This window comes from Pseudonaja textilis, chromosome 2 (genome assembly GCF_049901715.1).
Source record: "Pseudonaja textilis isolate UNSWEBS1 chromosome 2, rPseTex1.2, whole genome shotgun sequence".
In the NCBI taxonomy this organism is placed as follows: domain Eukaryota; kingdom Metazoa; phylum Chordata; class Lepidosauria; order Squamata; family Elapidae; genus Pseudonaja; species Pseudonaja textilis.
This window is the reverse complement of record NC_141991.1, coordinates 135,955,418-135,983,194: the sequence shown is the minus strand read 5'-3', so window position 1 is coordinate 135,983,194 and position 27,777 is coordinate 135,955,418. Positions and strand designations below refer to the sequence as shown.

General features: G+C 41.1%; 1 protein-coding gene and 1 long non-coding RNA gene across 4 annotated transcripts in view; one reads left to right on the top strand and one right to left on the bottom strand.

Annotated features, from left to right (window-relative positions):
* LOC113444883 (nuclear receptor subfamily 1 group D member 2-like) overlaps positions 1-27,777 on the top strand; it is a 62,767-nt gene that overhangs the window by 9,862 nt on the left and 25,128 nt on the right. The window contains exon 1 of one of the 3 annotated variants that reach the window (XM_026713812.2): positions 11,479-11,977. The exons of 1 other annotated variant lie outside the window; for it this stretch is intronic. In XM_026713812.2, coding sequence (XP_026569597.1) covers positions 11,962-11,977 — 16 coding nt within the window. In that variant the 5' untranslated portion in view covers positions 11,479-11,961. Of the gene's footprint in view, positions 1-11,478; positions 11,978-13,099; positions 13,342-27,777 lie in introns of those variants that run through there. One more of the 3 variants, XM_087925395.1, reaches the window with a different exon arrangement.
* LOC113444885 (uncharacterized) lies at positions 5,600-11,050 on the bottom strand. Its single transcript, XR_003375308.2, has 3 exons — positions 10,901-11,050; positions 9,366-9,399; positions 5,600-5,888 (listed from the first exon to the last, which is right to left on the bottom strand). It is a non-coding gene; the product is annotated as an uncharacterized LOC113444885 (long non-coding RNA).

Sequence of the window (27,777 nt, the reverse complement as noted above, 5' to 3'; positions counted from 1 at the left end):
ATTGGGGCTTAATTATGGGCCGAAGTTGAGGACTACCAGTTATTCTATAAAATATATGTGTGTGTGTGTGTGTGCGTATATACGTACATACATACATACATATATATATACATATATAGTATTCAGCTTTGTTCGGGTATTTTCCCATGTCATTATAGTTATGCTTTTAAAGTTGTAGCGACGTAGTCATCAGGCTTCTGTATTATGTTCGTCTGTGAGTCAGACTTTCACAGCCGTTTAAGAAACTTAAGAAAACAAATTATATATATATATATTATAGATAATATATTTATATATGTGTTATTTATATATATGTTATTTATATATATGTTATATATATATATATATATATATATATATATATATATATTTATATTATACATATATATATATATATATATATATGTGTGTGTTTTCTTAAGTTTTTGTGGGTACTTACATGTATGGTATTCAGCTTTATTCGGGTATTTTCCCATGTCATTATAGTTGTGCTTTTAAAGTTGTAGCAACGTTTCGGCAGAATCTCATCTGCCATCATCAGGCTTCTGTATTGTGTTCGTCTGTGAGTCAGACTTTTACAGTTGTTTCAGTTTTAAATTTGGGACTAGCCTACTGCTGTGCCAGAATGGTTTTTTCCTCATCCTGATTGGTTGGGAGTCTTGGTCTGTGTTTATTGGTCTTGGAGTTTGCTGTGTTCTGATTGATTGCTGTTTCCAATATCTTCTGTCTGTTTTGTAGCGTTTTTTTGTCTTGATTGGCTGGCAACATTGTGTTTCCTGTATTGGAGGTTTTTAGTGCAGCTTGGCTCCGAGTAAACGGACAGGTATCATTTATTAGGAAGCTAGGTTTCATCTGGGTGCCTGGTTGGGATGTGTTTGAGCTGGAGGTATGTGTGTGTGTGGGGGGGTGTCTGTTTGTGCCCAGGTGTTTGCTTGGCTTGTGGTGTGGAGATATTTTTGTTTGTAAGTGCAGGCTTCCAGATAATTGACAGTCTGGTGGAGTCATCTCTTCTATTCATGCTTTCAGGTATTTTTTCAATCTCTATGGCTTCTCTGATAATTCTGTAGCTGGGGTTTTCTATATTGGCTAGGGTGCTATTTGGTGCTATTGAAGTTGATGCTATGACCTGTGGCTTTCATGTGTTGGACTAGTGAGGAAGTGTGTTCCAGCTTTTTGACTGCATTTTTGTGTTCATCCATCTTCTATTGGTCTGTCCAATGTATGTGGCAGGGCATGATGCACAGGGGACTTTGTATATGCCTTGGTTTTCCAGGTCATTTTTATCTTTGGGGTTTCTTAGGATGGCTGCTATTTTTCTGTCTGTTTTGAAGGCAGTCTTGATGTGATGCCTGTGTAGTATCTTACTGATTTTGTCTGTAGTACCTCTTATGTAGGGCAGGACAGCTATTCCATGGGTCTGTTCATCTTCTAGGTCTCCATTATGTCTCAGTGTGTTTTTGTAGATCAAGCCGGTGATTTTGCTTTTGTGGAAGCCATTGGCTGTCAGTACTTTAGTCGGGGTGCATAGTTCAGTCTTTATGTGTGTCTTGTCTGCCAGGCGTTTGGTTCTGGCAATTAGTGTTTTGGCCACAGAGTTTATCTGTGCTGGGTGGTGGTGGGATTGGGTGTTGAGGTAGCGGTTGGTTTGTGCTTTCTTCTGGTATATGGTGTGTCCTATCATCAAGACAAAAAAAGTTACAAAACAGACAGAAGATATTAGAAACACCAATCAAGCAGAACACAGCAAACTCCAAGACCAATAAACACAGACCAAGACTCCCAACCAATCAGGATGAAGAAAAAAACATTCTGGCACAGCAGTAGGCTAGCACCAAATTTAAAACAGAAATGGCTGTGAAAGCCTGACTCACAGACGAACACAATACAGAAGCCTGATGATGGCAGATGAGATTCTGCCGAAATGTCGCTACAACTTTAAAAGCACAACTATAATGACATGGGAAAATACCCGAACAAAGCTGAATACCAAAATACAAAAACTTAAGAAAAAAATATATATATATATATATATATATATATATATATATATATATATATATATATATATATACTTACATACACACATACACACACAAACACACACACAAATACATACATCATACATACATTATATACATATATATCTTTCCTACAGATATTATCCAGATGTATTCTATATACTAGAAATGCCTTACTGCTTGGGCCAAGTTTCTGAGATGGCCTCTCAAGCTTTAACTATAACATAGTAGTTCGCATAAGAGAAAGTCTGGAAACCGCTGGTGTAAATAATGTTTCCAAGCCTGAATTAAAATCAGACTTATGTTCAGGTGTTTACCAGAAGCTGATGAGTTTTTGCAATCAGACTTCATGTTTCTGAGTCACTGTTCTAGAACTGAATACCTTGAGCTCATAGAGACTTATTCACTGCAAATGGTAGAAGACCTGAATAGGTTTGTGTGGTAAAGCCTGTGTCTCTTTGATACAACCATGCCTATTGAAGAGAAGAAAGTATGCCCAGAGGAGAGACTTATTCAGAGGCACAAATAGATAATAGTCTTTTCTGGAGATGAGTAATTCTATTACTGTATTAGAAGCAATCCTATCAGATCCAGTAAAAGACAGACTGGCTGAAGAATTCTGGGAGTTGAAGTCCACAAGTCTGAAAGTTGCCAAGTTTGGGGACCTCTGGACTAGGACATAAGAGAAGATGAAAAGATCCATGAAAAGATTGTTCACAATTTGTCTTCTCTGAGAGCAGACAGATGCCACAGGAGGAAACCTATGTGCAGGGAAGGAAGATGATGGCCGTTTCCTGTAAGGATGCATATTTATTTGGAAGTTTGGCATATGGTTTGGCAGAGAAAGACCTGTCCTTTAATACTTTGCCAAATCTCTTTTAAAAGCCACAAATCTAGTCCCTTCACCTCTGCTTCTGATCCCCAATGTTTGAAATTAACATGAGTTTCTTTTCTGCATAGCATTTACTCATTTCAATACTTGTATAGAAAAACTTCCAGGGAACTGAGGAATACTCAGGAAAATTTTTTGTTTTTGCTAAGACATCTTGCTTTATGTTGCTATTCCTCTGCCTGTTATGACAGACTGCAGTGTCCTTTGAGGAAAGTACAGGCATTTCCAACAGCATGTTCAGCTATGTAAATGATTGGTGCTTCTGTGGTGCAGCTTTTAATCCAAAGATTTCCAGTGCAAAACAAACAGCGTAGAAGAATTAGTTAATCTTCTCCTAATTCAGGCCTGAATGTTGGTAACTTCATGGACAAGTCCATATTGTTTCCCCTGCAATAACATCAAGAAAGTAAATTTTCACTGCTTTCTACCATGATTTAAAAAAACAAAACCTTTCTAATCTAATCTACAGCTCTAACTTTCCCTGGTAATTTCCCATCCAAGTACTAACTAGGTCTGCCTCTATTTTGCTTTTAAAGATCAGTTAAGGTCAACTAGGTCTATCCACCTAGCTGAGGACAAGAAGTCACCTTACAAGCCACTAAAATTGGATATGCACATTGCCTTACTCTGTAATCTTTTGTTCTGGCAATGTGTCAATAGTGCACTGCACTGTCCCAGTTTTACAAAGTAGAAAAGGAGTCCTATTAATAGCCGTTGTCCTAGTTTCATATTCAGCAGGGTCTTTCTCTGTGCCCTAGATATATATTACTTCTGGCTCAGACCATTTCACCCCTAGAAAAGCTAACTGGTCCTCTAGGTGTACTAGAATATTAATAGTGGCTGGGAGAGAACAAAGAGGTCTTTTAGATTATTAAAAAAGTACTGTCCCTGTCAAAAATATATCAGGGAGCTATTTTTCTTTCTCTCCATAATGGCCTTTGTTTAATAAAATTGGAATTCCTGGCAAAAATTCACACAAAAAAAAATCATCGTTAATCTTGCCCGAAAAGACCAAAAGTGATTTTGTTTTGGAAACCTCAGGAAGAACCGAATGATATTCTAATGCTTGTCTCTTGAACATAAGGAGGATACAATTGTGGCAGTAACTCCCTCAGGTCTGTTAACTCAGTCACCTGTTTGTTAGATCTAGGCCCTTCTTTGTTGTGAAGGTTGCCTGGGAGATGACATGTAACAGGGTAATAATACCCTCTTTGTTGAGGGAGAGGGTGTTTCCCATTGACTTTGTCATTGAAGGAGGCAGTGCCACATCCCTGTTCCAGGAGCCTTGACTGGACTCACCTATACTGGACAATTTTCTAGTCTTCAACCTTCCTATTTTATGGAAGGTGGTTGAGAAGGTTGCTGGACTGCAGAAATAGGTGTTGGAGGATACTGATTAGGTAGAGTCCTTTCAGTCAGGTTTTTGGCCAAGATATTGTATTGAGAAAACATTGGTTGAGCTTATTACCGTAATGATTTTTGGCAGAGCCAGGAAGAAGTGCAATTATCCTGATTCTACGTGATCTCTCTGGCCTTCAACAACATCCAGCATATTCTTCTAGCCTGTTTGAGGGAATTAGGAGTGTGGACATCATGGTGTGGCAATGGTTCTCCTCCTTTCTCTATCATTAGGTTCAGGGTGGTATTGACAGAGAAGAAGCAATCAAGAAGAAGCACCTGACGGCAGGACAAGACACGATGGGTAGAAACTAATCAAGGGGAGAAGCAACCTAGAACTAAGGAGACATTTCCTGACAGTTAGAACAATTAAATCAGTGGAACAACTCGCCTCCAGAAGTTGTGAATGCTCCAACACCGGAAGCTTTTAAGAAGAGATTGGAGAGCAATTCGTCTGAAATGGTATAGGGTTTCCTGCCTAAGCAGGGGGTTGGACTAGAAGATCTCCAAGCTCCCTTCCAATTCTGTTATTCTATTCTATTCTATTCTATTCTATTCTATTCTATTCTATTCTATTCTATTCTGAAGCCCCCATATTTTTATGGTTAAATATTTTTATTAGTTGATCAAAATATAAAATACAGAAATGCAAAGAAAAATAAAGATAATGGGGAAATAGAGAAAAAGGAAAGAAAAAGTTTTGGGGAAAGGGGAAAAGGAAAAGAAAAGCATTGACTTCCAATTCCCTTTGGCGTATAAAATAAGATAATAAAATAAAACCTTGACTTTTTACTTTTATAAAATAATACATACAAGCCATTTCTATCACAACAAACCTAATTGGCAAAACCCAAAACCTACGTTCCCCCCCCCTCTTTTTTTTTTACCTCAAGTACAAAATCCAAAAGCGGTTTCCAAGTAGAAGCAAAATTGTATTCTTTTCTTTAATCAAAACAGTCCATTTAGCCATCTCTGCTAACTCCACCCCATCCATCCATTGTGAGAATCAAATTATCCTTCCATTTTTATACACAGAACATTCTCACTGCTATCAGCATGTATAACAGCAAGCTTCCAATTTTTTTTTAGTTCTTTAACCATTAAACCTAAACTAAAACTTCCTGGTTTTATGTTTATATTCACTTTAAGTATCTAATGTACTGAGATGTGAATCCTATTCCAGTATTTCTTTGCTTTGTCATGTGTCCACCATAAATGATAAAAAGTGCCTTCTTTACATTTACAACATTCGAGTTATCTTTATACATTCTTGACAATTTATCCAGTGTTAAGTACCAACCGTATATAATCTTACAAAAAATTTCTTTTAATTTAATATAAATTTTAAACCTTTTGTCCACATTTTTCCATTGCTCAAGCATTATCTGAGGCCCCTAATTTGTGGGTTGTTTCAGGGCTCTATATTCTGTTTAGCTTCTATATGAAACCACTGGATGAGGTCATCTATCAATTTGTGGTCAGTAAGGATGATGATGGTGATACCAAATTGTACATCTCAACTCCAGCCTGACTAGGTGATGATGTCATGATCTTCTTCAGTATCCAGAGGCTGTAGAAGCCTGGATGGGGAAAAACAGACACGGGTTCAACCTTAACTAAAACTGAGTGATTGTGGGTTTTTACAGGACTGGTGATTTTCCATATTAGTCATGAATGGGTTTGCAGTTTCCTCTTCAGGATAAATATACAGTGTGAAGGTCTTTTTGGATTTATTGCTTCTGCTGTAAAGTAGCAGTTGAAGCTAAAAGGGTCTTTGCACAAATCCATCTTGTGTGCCAATTGTATTTTTTTCCTGAACCAAGGAGCCCTTCAGACAAGTTGCTCATGTTTTGGCCACCTCATTCCTGGACTGCCGCAATATTGTACATTGCCCAGGATCTCTGAGTGGGAGATGCATGGTTCTTAAATATGATAAATAAATAAAATAAATATGTTATACACGGGGCTGTCCTTGAAACCCCTTGGAAGCTACAGTTGATCCAGATTGCGCTGACACAGACAATTATAGATAGGGGTTCCCAATCCCCAGGCAGCAGCCCACTCCCGGGCTGTGGCCCATTCAGAACTGGGCCATGTGAGCGGCTGGCCAGCACATGCATGCATGTGTGCAATTCAACTTGTGTAACAGGTTGGCACACACACACATGCACGCACAGGTTGATTTGTCTGAGCATTGGGCCGATTCCTCTCTTCCTCCCTGCTGGGGACCGCCAAGCCATAAAGGTTGGGGACCGCTGGTTATAGACATGCCACATGATGCCCATGTAACATATTTGCTTTACGAGTTGCACTGATTACTAATAGGCTGCCCTATTGAGATCTAAGAAGTATGTCTTATCTGTGGCAGGCTCACTCTCTGGAACAATATCCCTGCTGAGATTGATCTGACCCCATTCTGACCATGATTAAGAGAGCACTTACATCTGGCTGTTCCCGCAGTCCTTGGGTTAAACTGGGTGGTGAATCCTGGGGTTGCATTGTGTACAGAATGAATAATCTTTCTCCTGATGCCTGTAGTTTTATTTGTGTTTTTACTAATGATTTTATTGTAGATACCCCGTGTTGCAGTGGAATTGGTGGCCTTATCTTTTAATATGCTGCAGTGGTCAGTGGTTGAAGGATCCGAGGGAGTGCTGTGCCTTGGAGTTACATTTTACAGCTGTGGCTAGGAGAGCTTTTGCCCAGGTTCATGTTGTGCACCAATTGTGTCCATTCCTGGATCAGGATGCTCTAACTCACAGTAATTCACTCTTCTCACCTCCTGCTTGAATTACCATAATGTGCTGTATGTAGGGTATCATTGATGAGCATTCAGACGCTGTAATTAATCCATGGTGTAAGCAGTTTTGGGCATTTTGTAATGCTCATATAACACCACTACTCCATAAGCCAAGCTGGCTTCTAGTGATTTTCTGAGTTCAATACAAGATGTTGGTTATTATCTACAAAATCCAAGGCACAGGATCAGATTATTTGTGAAACTGCTAGTCTCTGTTTCTGCTTGCCCCACCTGAGCCAATCAAGTGGGCATGCTCTACATTCCTTCAATTAAGCAGGATGTAGAAATCATGACTGTCAAAACACCTGTCCTGTTGGAATAGCATCCCCATTAGTTTTAGACAGCCCTGTCCTGTTGTACAGTGTTAAAGCGTTGGTTCAGGGCACTTGGGCTGGAGTGCTAAACAAACTGCTGGCTGCATTGTTTGGCAGTTGCCTTTTTATTGGTTATAGAATGATTTTTTTAAAAAAAGCTCAGGCATGTCTTATTTTGTAGATGATAACCAGCATCTTCAATTGCACTCAGACGATCCCTAGAAGTGGCTTATGGAATAGCAATAGCACTTAGACTTATATATTACTTCACAGCCCTCTTTAAGCAGTTTACAGAGTCAGCCTATTGCCTCCAACAATCTGGGTCCTCATTTTACCCACCTCGGAAGTATGGAAGGCTAAGTCAACCTTGAGCTGGTCAGGATCGAACTGCTGAACTGCTGGCAGTCAACAGAATTAGCCTGCAATACTGCATTTCTAACCACTGCACCACCACAGTTTGTGTCATGTTATATGTGAGTGTATCATGAAATGCCCCAAAACTGCCCACACTGCTACATTCTGGATTAATTACAGCTTCTGAATGCTCGTCAAGGGCACCCTTTATGTTGGTAGTTTTGAGCTTACTTTTATTAATCATGATGTTTGGGGGTTTTTTTGGTTTTAGTCCTTTGTTATCTCCCAGATTCATTCCTGCGAAAGCGGTAGCCATATAAAATCTATGTATAAATAAATAGATAGGGAGACAAACAAACATCTTCTGCTATCTGATGAGAAGGTTACCCTATACTGCTCAATTTCTATTCTACTGGTATTGATTTGGGGATTTCTCATAAGTATGGGGATGCTTACTGGCAGAACATCACACTGGACTACAGAGAACGTATAATATTTTTGTGGCGAAGATAATGATTAAAAAAACCAAAACAAATTAGGGAAAGTATTCCCAAGAACTGCAGGAAGATGCGACAATGTCCTTGGAGTGAATGGATTGACATTTTCAGCTTTTGAGGTAGAAATAAGATCAAATAACTTCACAGAGGCCTTATAAACCTATTTACAGCCTTACTTAATTAAAAGAAGAATTGCATTGCTGAAAATCAGTATTCAGCCACTGAATTTCAGTAGCATGATCTTGGGGAGTGCTGTGGACTGAAAAATGGAAATAGCCAACTTCCTGCAGCCTATCTGCTCATGAGGAATACATTTAGCCTATCCTAGTATATATACTATATATACAGGTGGTCCTTGACTTATAACCATTTGTTTAGCAATCATTTGAAGTTATAGTTGCAAAGAAAAAACTGACTTAAACCAGTTCTCATACTTATGAATGTTGCAGCATTCTCATGTTCGTGGGATCAGAATTTGGTTGCTTGGCAACCGACATGCATTTATGATGGCTGCAGCATCCCAGGGTCATGTGATTGCCATGGACGACCTTCCCAGCCGACTTCCAACAAGCACAATCAATGGGGAAAAGCCAGGTTTGCTTAATGACCATATGATTCACTTAACAGCTGTAGGGATTTGCTTAACAACCAAAACAAAAAAAGGTCATGAAACGGAGCGCAACTCTTTTTAACAATCACTTTAGCAATGGAAACTCTGGTCCCAATTGTCATAAGCTGAGGACTACATAGACATAGACATGCACATATCTACATAGACACACACACATATATGAAGACACACACACACACATGTATGTGTATATGTCTGTGGCTGTTTTTATGTAAAGCAAGTTTATTTCACTAACAGGAAACATTAGATTCTATTCCTAGTGATTATGTGGAAAAATGCTTGCCATTCTGAGCACTTAAACCTTAACGCATTTAAATATGCTCAAATTCCTTTGGAATAGGCTCTGTGGGCTCTTAAAATGGCCAGTCATCATTCTCCCTTTTGTTATAACAGGAAACATTTTTTTCCCCACTGAAGGGCCCCTTGAATGATAGGAGAGAAGCAAAGGAACAAAAGCAAACCTTTTTTTGGCATCTCTCTTCTTTTTTTCCAAATCTGAAAGGAAAGATTAGGCAGATTTTTAGCAGGGATTACAGGGATTGTGGTCTAGGATTTAGAAATTAGAACAAAAGCTATCTATTTCCCATCCTTATGTTAGCAAAGCTAGGGTATACAGATATCTTTCAATAGCATTTCAGGTTGCAGTGAGCAAGCATAGGAGTGACTTTAATTTCTCTTGTGCATCAGTTTACCTTTAATAGATGTTCCTGTGTATGGTTTAGCTGATGGTATCCATCCTTAGTTCTAGATAAATTAAAAGAACTAAGGGATTCTTTTAACCCTGGAATTCCCATTGCAATTCTTCATGTATTTCCTCAAAAGTAAGTCTAACTAGGTGCAATGGAACATACATTCAGGTACATGTTTACAATTGTAACCTAATTAAACCCCTCTCTGGAAAATAACTACAAATCATACCCTGTTTCTCCAACAATACGGCCTCCCCCAATAGGAAGTCCCAGCATGTTTTATAGGCATGAAATGAAATTAAGCTCCTCCTCCCAAATTAAGGCTATATTAAAACATGCGAAATGGGGGGAATGGTGGGGGGGCTTGCCGTTAGGAAGAACTTTTGTTGCACACCCGGATATGGTGCTGCCTGCGTTGACCCCGATATGAAGTGCCCCACCAACGCCGAGGTCAACATCCAAGCCATCGCTGCCCGCCCGCCCGAAGATGCAAGGGGGGGAATTAAGTCACCCCTAAAAAGACGGCCTAGCCATTTTTTCGGGGCTCAAAAAAAAAAAAAAAGACCCAGCCTTATTATATGAGAAACACGGTATTTAGCAGAGACAATACAACTCTTTTTCCATAACCTAGCTGAATCATGTCCAAAGGGCAAAACTTGCAATTATATAAGAACGTTATCTCTCTTTTCCTAACATATGCAGAAAAGCACACCAAACAGCTGTACCATTACAAATTCAACAAGCTTTCTTCCAAAGCATCTGCCTATCCCAGATCCTTGGGAAGGATTCGATCGGTTGATAAAAATGCCAAATTGAGTTTTAACATCTGGGCCTTGGCCGACTGTGTGACCAACCAGAATAAAGTAAGTTTATGAAACTTGTATGCCTCCCAGTTCTCCTAAGAAATGGGTGATTTACAACAAACTGCTGTAGAAAGCTATGCCTCCTCCCACCAGAAGGAACTGAGGAAGGGGGCAAACCCAAAAACCTCTATGAGGTAATAAGAGTCCAATAAAGAATATCTGTAGCTTAGGGTTGGTGCTGAGCTTGCTTGTTTTCTTGCAGACGTTTCACTACCCTAAGTAGGTAACATCATCAGTGCTAGTAAGAAATGCTGCTTGCTGTCAGTTTATACTCTGGTGGTGTCTTGCCTGTCTATGTGGGTGGGGGGTTCGCGGTCTGATGTATTTTTTGGTTGGGCTATTTACTGATGGCTCTTTGGCAGTTTTTTGACTGTAATAAGAGGTGCTTTTTTTGCAGCGTCCCTTACGCACACTTAGCAGAAGTCGCAAAGCGGTGCGCCTCACCTCTGCCCATTTTCTTGTCCTCGCTCGGAGCGTCTGCTTCACCGGTTCCATTTTTTTTTTTTTTAGGCTGGCCAAAGCCTGTACCCTCCTGTTCGACAGCGTCCGACCGGGGACGGTGTCAGGCCGGTGCGTATGTGCGAATTCCTTCCCCCACCCTTTCCCTACCCCAAGCTCCGCCGCGTCCCCTCCTTCCCGCCCCGCCTCCTGCCCATGTGCAAAGCCGCGGAGCTGATGTCATCGCTTGGGCTGCCCGAATGTGTGTCAGTGGGGCAAGCCTTTGATTCTGTCACATGTAGGCTACACATGAGCCAGCCGCTGAGGTACGCCAGACCCTAAACTCCCCCGCTCTTTGCCTTGGCTGGAAAACAAGAGCGAGCGATTCATCTTGGGAGTTGAAGGAGCAAAAAAAAAAAGAAAAAAAAAGCAACCCAACCCCAGCGGGAAAGCTTCACCCACATAGCCTCGAATTCAGGGAACTGGGTTGTGGCCGGGGGGGAGGGGCGGGGACGGAGACGGACGGCTCGGCTTCAGCCTCTTGCCGAGCCTTGCTTCAAAAAAAAAAAAAAAAAGCACGTGGAAGTCGCAGCGGAGAACACGACTTGCTGCCTCCTGGAAGCACAAACCATTTTGCAGAGCGCGGTGGCTCAGGAGTCGGCAAGCACGCGCGCGCGCTCTCCTCTCTCCCTCACACACTCCTCTCTCTCTCTCTCTCTCTCACACACACACACACACACACCGGCAGGAGAAGAGGGGGCACAGCGGGGAGGATTCCCTCATCGCGCACAGCCGGCTTGCTACAGATCGCCCCCTTTCTAGTTTTTTATTTATTTATTTATTTTTATTTTTTTTTCTTGGCTCGGTTTGGGAGAGCCCAGCGCTTCCCCTTACGAAAGCCAGCAAGCGAACCCCAACGCGCAACTCTTCACAGCTGTCCCTCTTTCCCTCGAGGCGAATTCCCTACCTCCTCCCCGCTTTTATTTTTAATTTGGCAACCCGAGAACCAGGTTTGCACTAATAACGGGAGGACGGCGAGAGGGAGAGAGAGACAGAGAGACCCAGGCATGGATAACAATTCCGGTAAGCCCCTTGTTTTCTGCAGCAATTTTTATTCTCCTTTCTATCCCCACCTCACCAAACCTCCGGGTTGCAAGTGGGCTGATGGGCGCGAACCGAGGGAGGTCGAGAGAGGGAGGGAGAGGAAATGAAGTAGCCAAGAAGCTCGCTAGGATGTTGAATGGGGTTTTGTATTTTCATGCCATCACGGCCGGTTTTTTTTTTTTTTAACGTTTTCCACTCTTATAGCTTTGCCCACTATATTGTAGCTTCACTATCACGGGAGGAGCGCCTAAGTCTGGGGTTTTAATTCATTTTCCTTTAAAAAAACAACAGCAACAGCAACCTGGAAATGCATTCTTTTGCATTCTGCTTTAGATTGTTAGCCTTTCTTGGGTCGCCAACGTCTTTGGAAACGGGTTCAAAAAAAAAAAGGTTTTGGGGTGGAGTGGGGGGGAATGCACAGCAAAAGCGAAGGGAGAAGAGGAGTCCGGTGGGGGGAAACAGTTTGTTGATAATGAAATGGTTGTGGAAAAGGAGCTGCAAACAGCCGATTGGAGACGTCTGCGATACAAAGAAAGAGGGGACTTATTGGTGCAATGCAAATTATTGGAAACTGCGGATCTTTACTGGGACTGGGCGAGGGACCGGGGCTTTGGGGGGAGTTGTGGGGGGGACACGCAAGAGAATCGCTTGTCAAAATCGCTTTAATTTGTCTACAATGAAATGGGGGTCACGTGGGTACCGCTGCAATTTGTGTCTCTCGGTAAACAAACCCAGCGATGTTTGATGGATGATTCTGGAAAGCGGCTTCTTGTTTTTGCGTTATCCTCGGCTGGAAGAATTTGGGGCGGGGGGAGGGATGAGTGGGAAGGCTCCCTAACAGCCGCCTTTTGTATGGATGCGGGCGAGGTTAGGTGGGGTCACTGCGATTTGACTGTTGTGGAATGTAGGAGAAGAGTTTGCAGTCAATAGTCCTATTGTTTTTTTTCTTATAAGTATCTATCTCATGTATTCAAAACTATATTCTTATACCTGTATCTTGTAAGCGATTGACAAATCAAATAAATACTAAAAAAAATACTAAAATAGTCGAAAACAAAACCGGGAAAGCGCTGAGGCAAGGGAAGCCACTGTTCCCTTCAGATAAACTAGGTTGCTGGGCTAGCCCTCCCACCCCCAGCCCACTTTTTGATATATCAGAGGTAAAATGATCTGATACCCTGCGAGCAGGTGCTGATTTTAACTCCCTTATAAGCTGAGATCAGACATCAATGAGGATTGTAGTCCAAACCATCCAAGAACAGTGATTCTCAACCGTGGCAACTTGAAGATGGGTGGATTTCAATTCCCAGAATTCCCCAGCCAGCAGGGAGAAAAGAAAAGGGGTAAGGAATGCCTGGACAGAATGAGATATTCTGCTGTTTTTTGTTTAAAAAAAAAAAACAGGCTTCTGGTCCTTAAGGTGCTGAAGATAGATTTTGATTACATTTCTGCAGCAAGAGGGTAATTTAAACAAGATTTTAAGGAGCCATAACTTCATTGATCTGCAAAAGCGACTTGGATGCTAACTTTTCAGAAGCAGAACACTATCGATACAAATGTTGGTAGACGCAGCTTATATGTGCTTGTTTCATGCAGGTGACATTTATCTTTTGCTGCTGGAGATTTAGCATATTATTCCAAAGAATAAAATATTATTCTATTTTCACTTAATTTTGTTCCTCGTATGTGTATCCGCTGGTTTAATGTAGATTGCATACAAACCTAGATTGCATTAACTTCCATGTAAGAATGTCTTCCTTGCTGGGTTTCTTAAATTTGCTGTAAAGGTTTGAAATGTGCAGGAAAACCGGGGTAGACGTTCTCAACTCTGCTCTCTTTTCACAGTAAGATCCAAATCTCTATTTCTCTATCCTGGTCCTTTGGACCAGTGTTTCCCAACTGTGGTGACTTTTAATATGCGCAGACTTCACTTCCCATAATTCTCCATCCAGCATGCTTTTGCTGGGGAATTCTGGGAGTTGAATTGAAGTTCGTACATTTATTATTTATTTTATTGAATTTATATTGCTGCCTATTCGCTTTATATCTTAAAGTTGCTTTTGCAGTTCCATATGGGGAATTTTTTTAAAGCATTAGAATGCAGTGACTTCCTAGTGCTCCATCTCCTATCTCCTATCAACCTTGATTGTATACATTGGTTAAAGTACTGTTTGGGATAACCTTGTCTCTCTGTCCCTGTAGAAAGAGATGCTGGCAACAGGAATTGCCAAGCTGCTGCCACAAAACGGGAGATAGGGACACATGGGAGGACTCAGACTGCTTCCCAGAGGGGATTTGATGTCTGCAGTGTTCTGTCTTGTATCTTAGTAGAGCCACTACAAAGGACAGTTGTTTGAGGCGGTGTTCATGGCTTGCTGGTAGAGCACCACTTTTACTGGAGGAAGCTTTAGCTGCCAATTTCTTCCACCACCAGGGAGGGTTGGGAAAAAAATGGTTCCCAGAAGTTTTGGAGTTCCCTGCAACAGTAATTGTGTGCTGAGCTGACAGTATTGAGCAAGAGATTTCACTGAGTGACCCAGTTTGTACACTATGCTAAGCCATTACTTTGGTTGTTTGGTTTTGACTTAAGTGTGTGAACTTCCCAGACACTTGGTGATTAAGTAGCACAGCCAGGGTTTGGCATGATGTATGAACCCAGCCAAATAATGGGACACGATCCTTTATTCCTAAGGTCCCGAAATTTTAATATTTCCAATTATTTCGCCTGCCCTGCTACTATATGTAGCCTCTTTAAGCTCTTTGACATTTCAGGGGGTCCATTTATGATAATTTCAGGTTTCACATCGACATGGGACTCAAATCCTTTGCCAGCTCCAGTGATACCTTAGCAATCAACTGCTTTGAAACTCATAAATTTGGTACTCAACACATTTTAACACAAAAATTTTGCCCGGTTCTCATTGTTTGGTACTCAACACACAAGCTAGAACTTGTTGGTGTGGGCTGCCTTGTGACTCATTATATTATTCCTTATGGGAAAAATTTGTTTGACACACATCCTTTTAAGTTCTTATTGCACCTCCCGGAACCAAATGAGTTACCATTGTAGTGGCATCTCAGACAGATCACATTTGTTAGTGTGATTTTTGTTGGAGGGCTGTCATTCAATACTGATTCTATCAGAGATGATCCTGTTCTCAAATAGGAATTTTGCAAGAGTGGCAGTCATCACTAGGAACTGAATCACTGCCAGTCTCCCCTTTTCTTGAGGTGGGTCAGCTTTTGTATTTGAAAGGTTTTCTTCAGGGCATAGGTGGGGGCTGAAAATATGTTTCTATACCAACTAATCCCGAGTGCAGTCCTCTAACAACACAAGCTTGGCACCTGCACGTGCCCGAGAATTCCTCCAGTTTAATCACATAGTGATTCACTGAGAAAGAGGAGGCCAAACATAGTTACATCTGCCCTCGGGGGGCCAGGAGGCTGGCAGAACAGGTCAGGAATGTTTTAGTTACCAAAACAGTCTTTGGTGGATTCTATTTATACGGACTAAGGTTATTCAAGGGAGATATATCCATCTACAGCTCAGGGGAAGTTCAGAGTTTACTCCTCAGATTCCTTTCCTCCCTGGCTGGCTTAGGTATGAGACAGCCTTCTGCTGAACCAAAAAAGAAAGTCATAGGAGATATTTATGGTCAGATAGGACTTGGATGGGTTAGGTTGTTCCCTGATACAGTCAAAGAACTCCCATTTTGCCACCATTCCAGGCAGTCCTGGGGAATGACCACAATTCAGTGCAAAGCCATATGTATCTTCAATCAGAATAGAGCTGGAAGGGTTCTTGGAGGTCTTCCAGTCCAACCCTTTGCTTGAGCAGGAGTCCCTATATCATTTCAGACAATTGTCTGTCCACTCTCTTCTTGAAAGCCTTCAGTATTGAAGAACCCACAACTTCCGAAGGCCAGCTCTTCCACTGGTTAATTGTTCTCACTCTTAGGAAGTTTCTCCTTAATTCCAGGTTGCTTCTCTCCTTGATTAGTTTCCATCCATTGTTTCTTGTCTTGCTGTCTTGTGCTTTGGATAATAATTTGACCCCTTTGTGGCAGCCCCTCAAATACGGGAACACTGCTATAATGTCCCCCTTAGCCCTTATTTTCAGTAAACTAGCCATACCATAATGGTTCCTGCAACCATTCTCCAACTGTTTTTCATACCCTGGGGAAAGGCTGCAGTTTTCTGTAGGTTATTCAGGAGGATGTTTCTCGCAGTAAACATCTTTGGCCCAGATAAGCAAAGGTTCGGAATTGGGATATGGTAACTAATTCTGTACACTGTAAAATAAAGGATCCCAACCTCTGTGGCAGTATTCCTTAGTTACCTTGTTTTGGAATTGAAACCCTTAGTCATCCTGGCTAATGGGATGGAGGGAGCAGTCCACGAGATCTAGACAGCCACTCTGTTGCCAGAGAAGAATCTGCAATGGAGATTCCAGCTGGAAACAGGTGATCCTTTGATGAGTCCAACCTCAGGCAGCTTAGGTAGTTGAAATTCTTTTATACATACTAGTTCCTATGGCATTTATGATGGCTGTGTTGGCAGAGCACACGGAATTCCAAACTACTCAACTGTCTGCTGGCCTCCTAGATGGATGTCTGCCAGTCCCTAGGGGGATATTTTATAATTCAGTATGATATGGTAATGTCATAACGTGTGGCTAAACATGTCAAGCATGTCAAAGATAGCAGCATTTGATATTATAGGCCAAGAATTGAACAGAATTGGGAACTAGGTACAAATTTTGGTTTGGGTAACATTGCAAGTTTGTGTCTTGATAGACTAAGATAAAAGCATCCATATATATTTCTGACAGGGAAATTCTCTAAAAATCTACATTAGGGATAGGAAATAGCAAGCAAAACTCATGTATTTTCATGTTCGGAAAACGGGCATTGCCTGTTGATTTCTGCACGAGGCGTGTCATGGGCCTGTACACCTTACAGGTAGTCCTCAACTTACAACCATTCACTTAATGGCCTTTTGAAGTTACAACAGTACTGAAAAAAGGTGACTTACGACTGTTTTTGACACTTACGATCGTTGCAGCATCCTCATGGTCACATGATCCAAATTCGGGTGCTTGACAACTGACACGTATTTATGAAAGTCGCATGGCCTGGGGTCATGTGATCACCATTTATAGCCTTCCCAGCTGTCTTCTGACAAGCAAAGGCAACAGGGGCGCTAGATTCACTTAACAACTGCAGTGATTCGCTGTGGCAAAAAAGATCATAAAGTGGGACATAACTCACTTAACAACTGTCTTGCTTAGCCGTGAACATTTTGGGTTCGTTGTAGTGGTAAGTCAAGGATTACCTGCATTTGTTCAAGTAATACAGGAACAATCACACAGAGTGCCCTAAGGACAAAACTGTCTTCTGTACAAGACTTTTCCCCATCTTTGTTATCAAACATAATAGTGCTGGTTCCAAAGCAGCTGTTGATATTTTGGGGGAACAAAAAACTTTGCTTGTCTGCAGCTTTGGAAAATAATTCTTTTCACTCGCTCATGTGCTTCCCTATCTGGTGGAATGTGAATTCTAGCAGGTTTCTCCTCTGTTTTCTAGTTCGAGAAACTAATGGCTTTCCATGCTCTCTGCCCCAGTTTGGGCTTCACCCTTACTAGCTATGGGGTCTGAGTTTTGGAAGACAGCCAGTTTGCTCTAGTGGTTGAAGCATGGGCTAGAAACTGGGAGATTGTGAGTTCTAGTCTTACCATAGTCATGAAAGCCAGCTGGGTGACCTTGGACCTATCACTCTGTCTCAGCCCAATTTGCTTATCACGGTTGTTGTGGTGGTGAAAATAAGAGAAGGAAGGAGTGTTAGATATATGCAGTGCCGTCAGTTGTTTATATTAAAATAAAAAAGATGGAATATAAATAATAAGAAAAAGGTGTTGATGAGGACAAAAAGTAGAAAAGTGGCTTTCAGGTGGGACTAGCAGATAGTTTGGCTTCGAGTGTCATATTTTTCTGCTGCAACTCTTGTTTAGTTCAGTAACCTCCATCTAAATTGTGGGACTCTTAGGACTGTGTTCTGGGTTGTCTTTGGAAACTTTGTGTAAATGATGTTTTGTTTGCTCCTGCTTCTGCACGTATATGGCAAACTAAGAGAACATATCAAGTGAAAAAGGAAAACTTACAACGATTTTAAAAGGAATTGTTGTTGCCACCTTTTCTCCCACAGGAGTGGATAGAAGCTGTGGGCTTTCAAAGCTGCCCAGAGTGTCAAAGGATGCTATGCTTAGTGTAGCTGTAGCATCCTGTACATTAGTACTGCTGGAAAATGGCCTGTCCTATGAAGAAGCACTCAAAATTAATTCCCACTTAAGAGGTACAACAGACTCAGAAGCGAAAGACACAGAAACACTGCGATGGCACTGGTTAGCAAATAGACTGGTTTGCAAACAGATTTAAATTGGATTTCAAAGGCAAAGAATCAAATCTTTCTCTCACCGATGGTTCTTGCTGAAGATGAATGTTCAAAAGCTTGATTCTGCTCTCCTTGGAAGGAGACACAATGGGAATAGAACATGGAAATGAATAATCCTGTTTATTCTAGGATTTTTGCTTCCTCTTAAATCACCCTAGGTGTGTGTTTCGGCTGAACACATCATAGTGGCCAGATCTAGGACCAGATTGTTCCTCTGGGCTGGCATGTGTTCATCCTGGGTTTATACCATTCTGTAAATTCTGCAATTAAAAGCATTGCTTTTGTTCCTTGTGCTGTGGTAATCACAGATATTTAAGATACAGAACAGTACCTTATACAGGTAGTCCTCAACTCACAAATACAATTGAGTCCAAAAATTCTGTTGCTAAGTGAGACAGCTGTTTTTGCCTCATTTTACAACCTTTTTTGCCACAATTTTTAAGTGAATCACTGCAGTTGTTAAGTTTAGTAACACTGTTGTAAAGTACATCTGGCTTCCCCATTGACTTTGCTTGTCAGAAGGTCGCAAAAGGTGATCAATGAAACCTCCCCTCTCCAGGACACTGCAATCTTCATAAATTTGAACTGGTTGCCAAGCATCCGAATTTTGATCACGTGACTATGGGGATGCTGCAATGGTTGTAAGTATCAAAAATGTTCATAAGTCATTATTTTTACTGCTAAAGATATGGTTGTAAGTTCAGGACTACCTGAATAAGGTATATTCTGTAAATATATATTTAAAATAATATTAATCCTTTCATGGGTATTAGATCTGAGTGGATGGAGCACGGGCTGTTAATATTTGGAGAGATATATCTGTATCTCAGTTATGCTTTAAAATATTATTTTGGTTGCAGGCTACAAGTCTAGAGAATATAGTAGCTGCACAATTTTCAGCCATAGAATGGTGAAATGTGGCTTCTTGCTAGCCAGAAGCCATTGCAACTATTAAAGGAAATCTTGTTTCATTAAACCATTCTTTCCACCCACCGTTACGGCCAGATTGTTATCTGTACCCTTAAAGAGTTTTTTTTTTAACAAGGAAGTTTTGTTCAAAAGAGTAATGAATTAGAACTATAACGTTATGTAAACTGTATTATTCATATGCTGGTATTACTGTTTCCAGGTGCCAATGAAATATTTTTAGCTTTCTGGCCCCAATATCTTTTGCACCAAAACTTTGGCACAGAATACCCTATTGTGCCGATACATATCCTCATTCATTTCAAAGAGTTCTCTGTGTTTTCAGTAGAATCTGTCTGTGGATCTAGGTGTATTCAAAACACTGTTTTCTGCTTTTGATATCATTCGATGTTTTCTTCCATAGGCTGTTTTGTTTTGGGTATATACAAACCAGGAATCTCCTCCTGTTTTTCCAGAATCCATTTAGTTTCTAACCATCAGTGGTTTTCATGGGCAGCTTTCCTCTTAAGGAGAAAATTAACTAGTGCTTTGTCCTTTCCCCACAGTTCCTTGACCCGCTCTGCATGCTCAAAATAACACGTTCTCTCACAGCTCTATAGGCTCAGCTAGTACAACGAAGTAAATGCACCGTGCGTTCAGTTCGTGGTTCTACAAATCACATCACAGTACATACTTCCACAAATACCAAATGCTTCCCCCCCCCCCCATGTTTGCATGCATGTACTATTAGACTTCTGTGTAAATTACAGAATTTGGGCAGTCAAGAGCATTGGCAATTAATTTTACTGCTGAAGCTGATACTGCAGTTGGTAGGGAGCAATAGATGGAGTCCCTGCATATTTTATGGTTATGTGGAAGAGAGGATCTTGATACCTGTTAGCCGCTATACAGGGGGGGGCTTCATATTGTTAGAAGGATATAAAACGGATTGTTACTCAAAAGGGGTTGAAAATAAAGGCAGTCAATTAGGGATTTGTACATTTTCTATAATCTGCACAAAATGATAATTCCCAAGAAGAATTCCTCCTTGTCTTTTTGCCTTTCCTTAAGTAAGGCCAGTGCCTAGTTTACGGTGACCTCTTGGGCTCTTCTAAGCCAAGATATTTAGCAGACAGCAGAAGTATAGCAATAGCACTTAGACTTAGATACCACTTCACGCTGCTTTACAGCCCTCTCTCAAGCGGTTTACAGAGTCAGAATATGGCCCCCAACAATCTGAATCTTCATTTTACCGAATGAAGGATGGAAGGCTGAGTTAGCCGGTCAGAATCGAACTCCTGGCTATGAGCTATGAGTTAGCTTACTACAATACTGCATTCTAACCGCTGCTCTACCACGGCTCTCACACCAATGAAAGAGAAGAGGGTATGTGTCCCTACTCATGCATCTCTCTTGCTTTTCAAGGCTAGTCCCGACTTTTAGGATCTTAGGGAGTGAGGATCAGGACAGGGCTATCAGTAGAGGAGTTGAAAAGGGAACAAGATTGGGGTCTGCATGTTCACCCAAATGCTGCTATTGTGATACAGCAGAGGCCTCCAAACTTGGCAACTTTAAGACTTGTGGACTTCAACTCCCAGAATTCCTCAGCCAGCAAAGTTGGATAAGGAATTCTGGGAGTTGGAGTCCACAAGTCTTAAAGTTGCCAAGTTTGGGGACCCCTGTGATACACAGCATCAGGAGGAACCTTTTCTGCCTTAGAGGAAGAGGACAGACCCACAGAATTAGTTTGTATAAAAGAATACAGGCTTTCTTATGCTCTGAGAAAGCTAATCCTTTATGGGATTTATTTTAATAATTTGAAAACCTCAGCACTGATTACATATCTATATGTTACATTGATTAATCCACAGCCCATTTTCTTGAAGGGATGCCAAAATGCCCTCTCAATTTGATTGGGGTGGGGTGGAGGAAACACAAAAGATAAGAAGTTGAGTGATGGAATGAAATAGATAATGCCAACAGACATGCCATTTATGGGCCAGGAATTAGTTGGTGATATTAAGAGTTTTTTGCACATAGCTTTATTAAAAATCAACAAAACAATAAAATACAAACTAACACAAATGGAAGAAAGGGAAGGAGATAAAAGGGAAAGATTAAAAAGTGCCAGAAAAAATATAAATACATAAAACAATATGGCAACCTCAAAACTAAGAGATTGCCGTATTTCATAATTGTCTCTACTGAAAAAGTTGGAGCTCACTTCTTTATTTGTTTTGTGCATATTTTTCTGGCACTTGTTAAGTGATGTTAGTTAAAATAACATGCTTTGCACTTCTATGCTATTGTATTGATCACCCAGCTGTCTTGTTGCCATGCCTCTTTAGATGGCAATGTACATTTGTGCCATTTTTATATGCAGGAAATCAACACAACTGGATTTGAATATCCTCTGGGTCATTCTGTTAAGTTGGTCTCCGGTCTTCAAGCCCAAATGAGAAGGATTTTAAGGCACTATGGGTATTATCAGCAGATTTTTTTTTTTAAAGGTAGTTCTGACATTTTCCCCAAATATAAAAATGGGGGTCAATTGCTTACACAAGAATTGCAACCCCAAATACAGGTTGCCTGTGATCAATAGCATCACTTGGGGCAGGGGTCGCCAACCTTTTGGACCTCAGGGACCACCAAACTCATAATTTTAAATCCCAGGGACCACTAACCAGTTCTGTGGGCATGGCCTAATTTGTGGGTGTGGCTTGGTCATGTGACTGGCTGGGCATGGCTTATATGTAAATATTATAAATATTTATACAAATATTGATTTTTTTATTAAAAAAGAGCAACTTTTACCCAAAATCAGGCAAAGCAGGCAGGCAGATTGAGTTGCTCACAATCATTCAGGGATCTATCTATCTGCCATCGGCTAGCTCAGTCTGTCGCATAAAATTTGCTTGCCGTGAGTCTGCACTGAATAATAGAACCTTCAGTCCTAAGGGAGGTTCAGCTGTGCTTCAAAGCAGAGCCGAAGATCTAAAGACTAGCTAGAAAGCAAGAAATCCAACCATTTCCTGCTTCCTAGCTAATCTAAATCTCCCGACACAGCAGAACAGCTGATGGTCAGAAAAAGGAAAAATAGCAATTTAGCAGGCAAGTTTGCCAGGTAAGAACTGAGTGGGTAGGGAGGCTTCCTTCGGGTGGCACAGGCTTGTGTTTCTGTGCAGCCTGGATTAATTGCTTTGGGGGGGTGCTCTGGGGGTGAGACTTCTCTGCGGCCCACCAAAATTTTCTCGCGGCCCACTAGCTGGCGACCACTGACTTGGGGAACATGCAGAGTTCAGATTTATAAGTACATTGTCAAATTCTGCCTACACAAAGCTTTTATGCATTTGATGCATGACGACAGCCTGAAAAGGGAGGGAGAGAAACTTCGAGGGAAAGAAAGGAAGATATGAATCCAAGGCAGGTTTGTGATTAGTAGCACAGGTAGTAGTCCTTGACTTACAACAGTTCGTTTAGTGACCATTCAAAGTTACATCACTGAAAAAGTGACTTATGACCGTTTTTCACACTTACAATTGTTTCAGCATCCCCATGGTCACACGATCAAAATTCAGATGCTTGGCAACCGATTCATATTTATGACGGTTGCAGTGACCCTGGGGGTGGTTTGATGTGATCCCCTTTTGATAAGCAAAGTCAATGGGGAAGCCAGATTCACTTAGTAACTGTGTTACTAATTTAATAAGTGTAGTGATTCACTTAACAACTGTGGCAAGGAAGGTCTCAAACAGGGCAAAACTCAACAAATGTCTCACTTAGCAAGAGAAATCTTGGGCTCAATTATGGTCATAAGTTGAGGACTACCCTACCTGTATACTTATAGTGAGTTAACATCAGTTCTGGACAAACAAGCACAGAAGAGCAAATAAGTTTTATAAACCAGAAAGGAGTTGCTTGTTGTTTATTAGGCAATACTCTATGACAATGGACTATGACAGCCTTGTCAAGTGAGCTTGGTGCTTCCTTCTCTCAAATGAACAACAGTGCGTAAGGTTGCTTTAGTTTCTTATTTCCACCGGATTCTCACAGAGAGCTGGTTTTGCATATCAAAAATACTCTTTCCTTCCCAACTTAAGAGCTCTGCCACCTCAACCTGCCCTTTTCTCCCATTATGGGTGACTTTGACCTACTTTGCTGACTGCAGGCATCAACAACACTTACACAGGTGCCAGAGAGACTGAGATCAAAGCTATAATGCATTGCAGCAGGCAAGATATGGCAACCCAGCTCTGATTGGGCAGAGGCCTGCCACCTGCGTGGAGTTTCTTTGATTCAGCAAAGCAGCTTGTAGCTTACGTTTGCTGGAAATGTTTTGGACTTTGGTAGCATTTGAGCATCAGAAAAAGCTTTGCCTGGAGTGTGAGAGAAGCTGAAGGGAAGAAAGGAGAGGATGAGCCCATTCCTTTTTCGTTCTTTCTGATTTGGACTCACAAGGAAACAGCTCTTGATAGATCTATACAATGCTGTGTTGTATGAAAAGGAGATATCCTCAGAGCTTAATTTAGAAGCAGTGAGGTCTATGGAGCAACAAGGATTAGAAATGCAAGGCTACATTTAATTTACAGGTACAAGACTGTTTCAGTTAGAACAGCAATGAAGAATATACAGGTTGCTCTCGATTTACAACTATTTGTTCAGTGGCCTTTTGAAGTTAGTATGGACATTAAAAAAAAAGATTTATGGCTTTTTTTTTTAACACTTATGACCGTTGCAGCATCCCCATAGTCCCATGATCAAAATTCAGGCACTTGGCAACTGGTGTATGTTTATGATAATTGCATTGTTCTGGGCAGGGGTGGGATTCTACCAGTTCGCACCTATTTGCTAGAACCAGTTGTTAACATTCTAAGCAGTTTGGAGAACTGGTTGTTAGAAGAAATTACTGGCCTAATCCTGTAAGGAAGGCAGGAAGGAAACATTCTGGTGTTGCTTACAGAAACTGCCTCTCCGTTAACCCTTATTACATTCTTGGCAGCACTAGACTTCCTGTCTCAGGAACTTCTCTGGAGTTTTTTTCCCCTTCTTTGCTGGTACTTTGCTTGTGTGGAGTGACCATTCAAAGTTACAATGGCACTGAAAAATGTGACTTATGACCATTTTTCACACTTAAAACTGTTGCAGCATCCCCACAGTCATGAGAGGCCAGGCAAGAGATGTGTGCCTCAATGATACTGAGTTGGCCACGCCCAGCCAATAACATGACCACCAAGCCACATCCACTCAGTCACATGACCACCAAGTCATGCCCACCAACTAAGCCATGCCCACAGAACCAGTTGTTAAAAAATTTGAATCCCACCCCTGGTTCTGGGGATCCCATAATCACATTTGTAACTTTCCAGGCTGGCTTCCAACAAGCAAAGTCAATGGTAGAAGCTAGATTTGCTCAACAAGCTCATGATTCATTTAACAACTGCAGTGATTTGCTTAATGACTGCAGCCAAAAGATTGTAAAGTGGGGCAAAACTCACTTAACAACTCCCCTGCATAGTAGTGGAAATTTCAGGCTCAACTGTGGTCATAAATTGAGGGCAACCTGTATACTTTTCCAGATGTTGCTGACAAATTTGTTCTATCTTTTTCTAAGAGCAAGGTTGACTAAGAATGTTTGGGGTTTGTAGCTAAACAAAACCTACTTCTTGACCTAGAATAATCTGTTGAGACTTTTTTACAGCAATTTATGCATAATAATAGATAATAAAGTGTTCACTATTAGAATCTGCTGGGAATGTTGCCCAAGGATGAGTTCTTGGCCACAGTCTCTCTGGTCCCAGTTCTTACCTTGAACTTATTTGGAAATCACCAAAAGTCAACTTGATATTTGCATTCTACGATGTAGTAAAACAAATAAATGATTCAAAGATACTTGCAGTAAACTGTTGCCTACATTATTTTCCCTAGCTGAATTTTACCAGTGAACTTGAACAACCTCTTGGCTTGCACTAGGAGCAAGCTGGATTCTGCTGTCTTCAGATTTCAAAGAAGCTCAAATATGTCTAAGCTAGGGAATGAAATTTCCCACGATGTCCTATAGTAGCAGCAGTTCATACATACTACACATGCCATAAGGCCATACGGACTTCTGTAGGTAGGCCCGGGAAAGCCTTATACTTGCAATTCTGGAGATCCATGACTCGTCAGGGTTGCCAATACAAACTAGGCTAGATGTTCAAACTTAGTATGGAATAAATTCCCACACAACTCTTCTTTCTAAAGTGTTCCAACTTCCAACTCAGCACTTTGTAGCGTAAGTTTCGTACAAGGATAGCTCTTGTTTAGAACTTTAATTTGACCTTTACAGTAAAATACATAAACAATACTGCAAACGCTGGATCCTTGGAAACCTAGATTCATCTATTCTAAACTAAAGGGATATCTGGCCCTGTTACCGAAGGGATATCTGGCCCTATTAAGAAAATAGATATCTTTAATATCACATTTCTTTCCTAGCCACTCCAGGAGTGTAGCTACAGTTCTGACAAGCTCATTAATGTACTCTGATTTGTTCAACCTATTTAAAGCCCCCCAAAATGAGCTGCTGTTCCACTGATGGAGGGTATAGACATATTAACTGAATGACGTTTTTGCCTTCTGTATGTTGAAGCCCTGGCTGCATGCTTGGGAGAGTTTTGTCTCATAAGGCCAAAACTCCTTTTTACTTTCTTAAATTGTGAGGAAGAGTCATTATTTTTGATTAATTGCTTTACATGGGACTTCTCATGACTGGATAATAAAGAGGCAGAATTTGTGAAGCTTTGGATGCCAAGCCATTTCTTCTGTAGGGAGAAAACTTGCGGCGTTGGGTTGAACATATGAGAGGAGTCTGAAATCAGATCACATGAATAAAGCTATCTGCGTTAAAGGCTCTTTGCTGCAGAGGAAGAAATAACAACTATACTAGGAGAAAAAAAAATTATTCTCTTCAGAGAAGAGAGAGAGAGTGTGTGTGTGTGTATGTGTGTGTGTGAGAGAGATCCTAGCTCCAAGTAAGGTAAAATAAATAATGCATTCGTCTTTGTAACTTGGGTAATAACACTTTCAGTTCTTTTTTAACTAGCCCGAAGAATTGGAAAAGGGGTTTTGATAATTACAAGGAGGATCTTCCCCGCCTTTTAGTAAGCTTTTAATCTCATCTTATTATCAGGTCCTTTTGATTTTCTTTAATTTTGTCTGCCACCAGACAATCCTGTGGTAGAGTTGTTATGCTAGGAGTACAGAGGCTCGAAAAATGTCATTCCTTCAGTGCAATGTTTTTTTGTTATTTTGGGTGGAAGATAGTTTCCAAATTTGGACCAGGAATTTCCCTATTAAAAATTGACTGGGGTTGCTGTTTTCTGTTATTCAGCTATGTAAGCAAAATTTGAGTAATTTTTCTTTCCTTTTGAACTGCAGAGCCAAGGAAATAACATATGCAAAGGTCAGCTTCAAAGTGATTCCGATATGAGCTCAAAATAGGGCCATCGCTCATATCTGCAGAGGGGAGGAAAATCAAATTTGCTGTTTTTAAAAAATAAAATAAAAAGAGGTAGGTGGAAGGAAAAAGCAGCAGCTTCTTGGCCTACATTCTGACATAAGGCAGGACTCCCCCCAGCTGTTGTTAGCTTTAAAGGCAATTCAGAGCACAGCTCAATTTGCCTTTATCAGGTAAATTTAGGTCACCAGAAACAAGCAGCACAGCAAGCTATCTTTGGCACAGCAGTTCTGGAGGTTGCCAAGGATTTATCTCTGTGGGTATCCTGCAACAGTAGTCCTTTTTCTTGCTGAAACACATAAGGTGCCATACGTGTTCTTTGCTTGCCGGAGGTTCAGAAATTGTCCGCGGTGGCTGCCACTGCTGCCTTCTTCCACACTGCTGCATACAAACAAACTGCAGTATCAGCAGCACGGATCCTGTAATGGTGGGTGATGGATGAGGCAGATGCAACACGGTTGAAAATCATGCAACTGAGAGAAGGGCAATGCAGCAAGGGGATTGCTTCTGCAGAGAGGCCCTTTTGCTACAAAAAGCTGCAATATTTTTTTTTAAAAAAGGGCAGGTTTTGAAACCTTGCAAGAGTCAGTGTAGAAATGAGAATGGTTGACAGCTGTGAAGATACACTGACCAGATGAACTGACCTTGTGTATAGCAATTCTCTTTGACAAGTTGCAAACAGCCATGGAATTCCTCAAATTTAACCATACTGTCTTTCACTTAGTTCTGGCTTAGTATGACAAATAGACTCAATTGGTAGGTTTGTTGGCAAGGCCATTTCATAATGGGTTCACTCATACACACATTTAAAGCCCAGATGAAAGCAACAATCTGGGTCACTCATTTTACCAACCTTGGAAGGGTGGAAGGCTGAGTCAACCTTGAACCGATTAGGATCAAACCCAAGGCTGTGGGCAGAGTTTGTCTG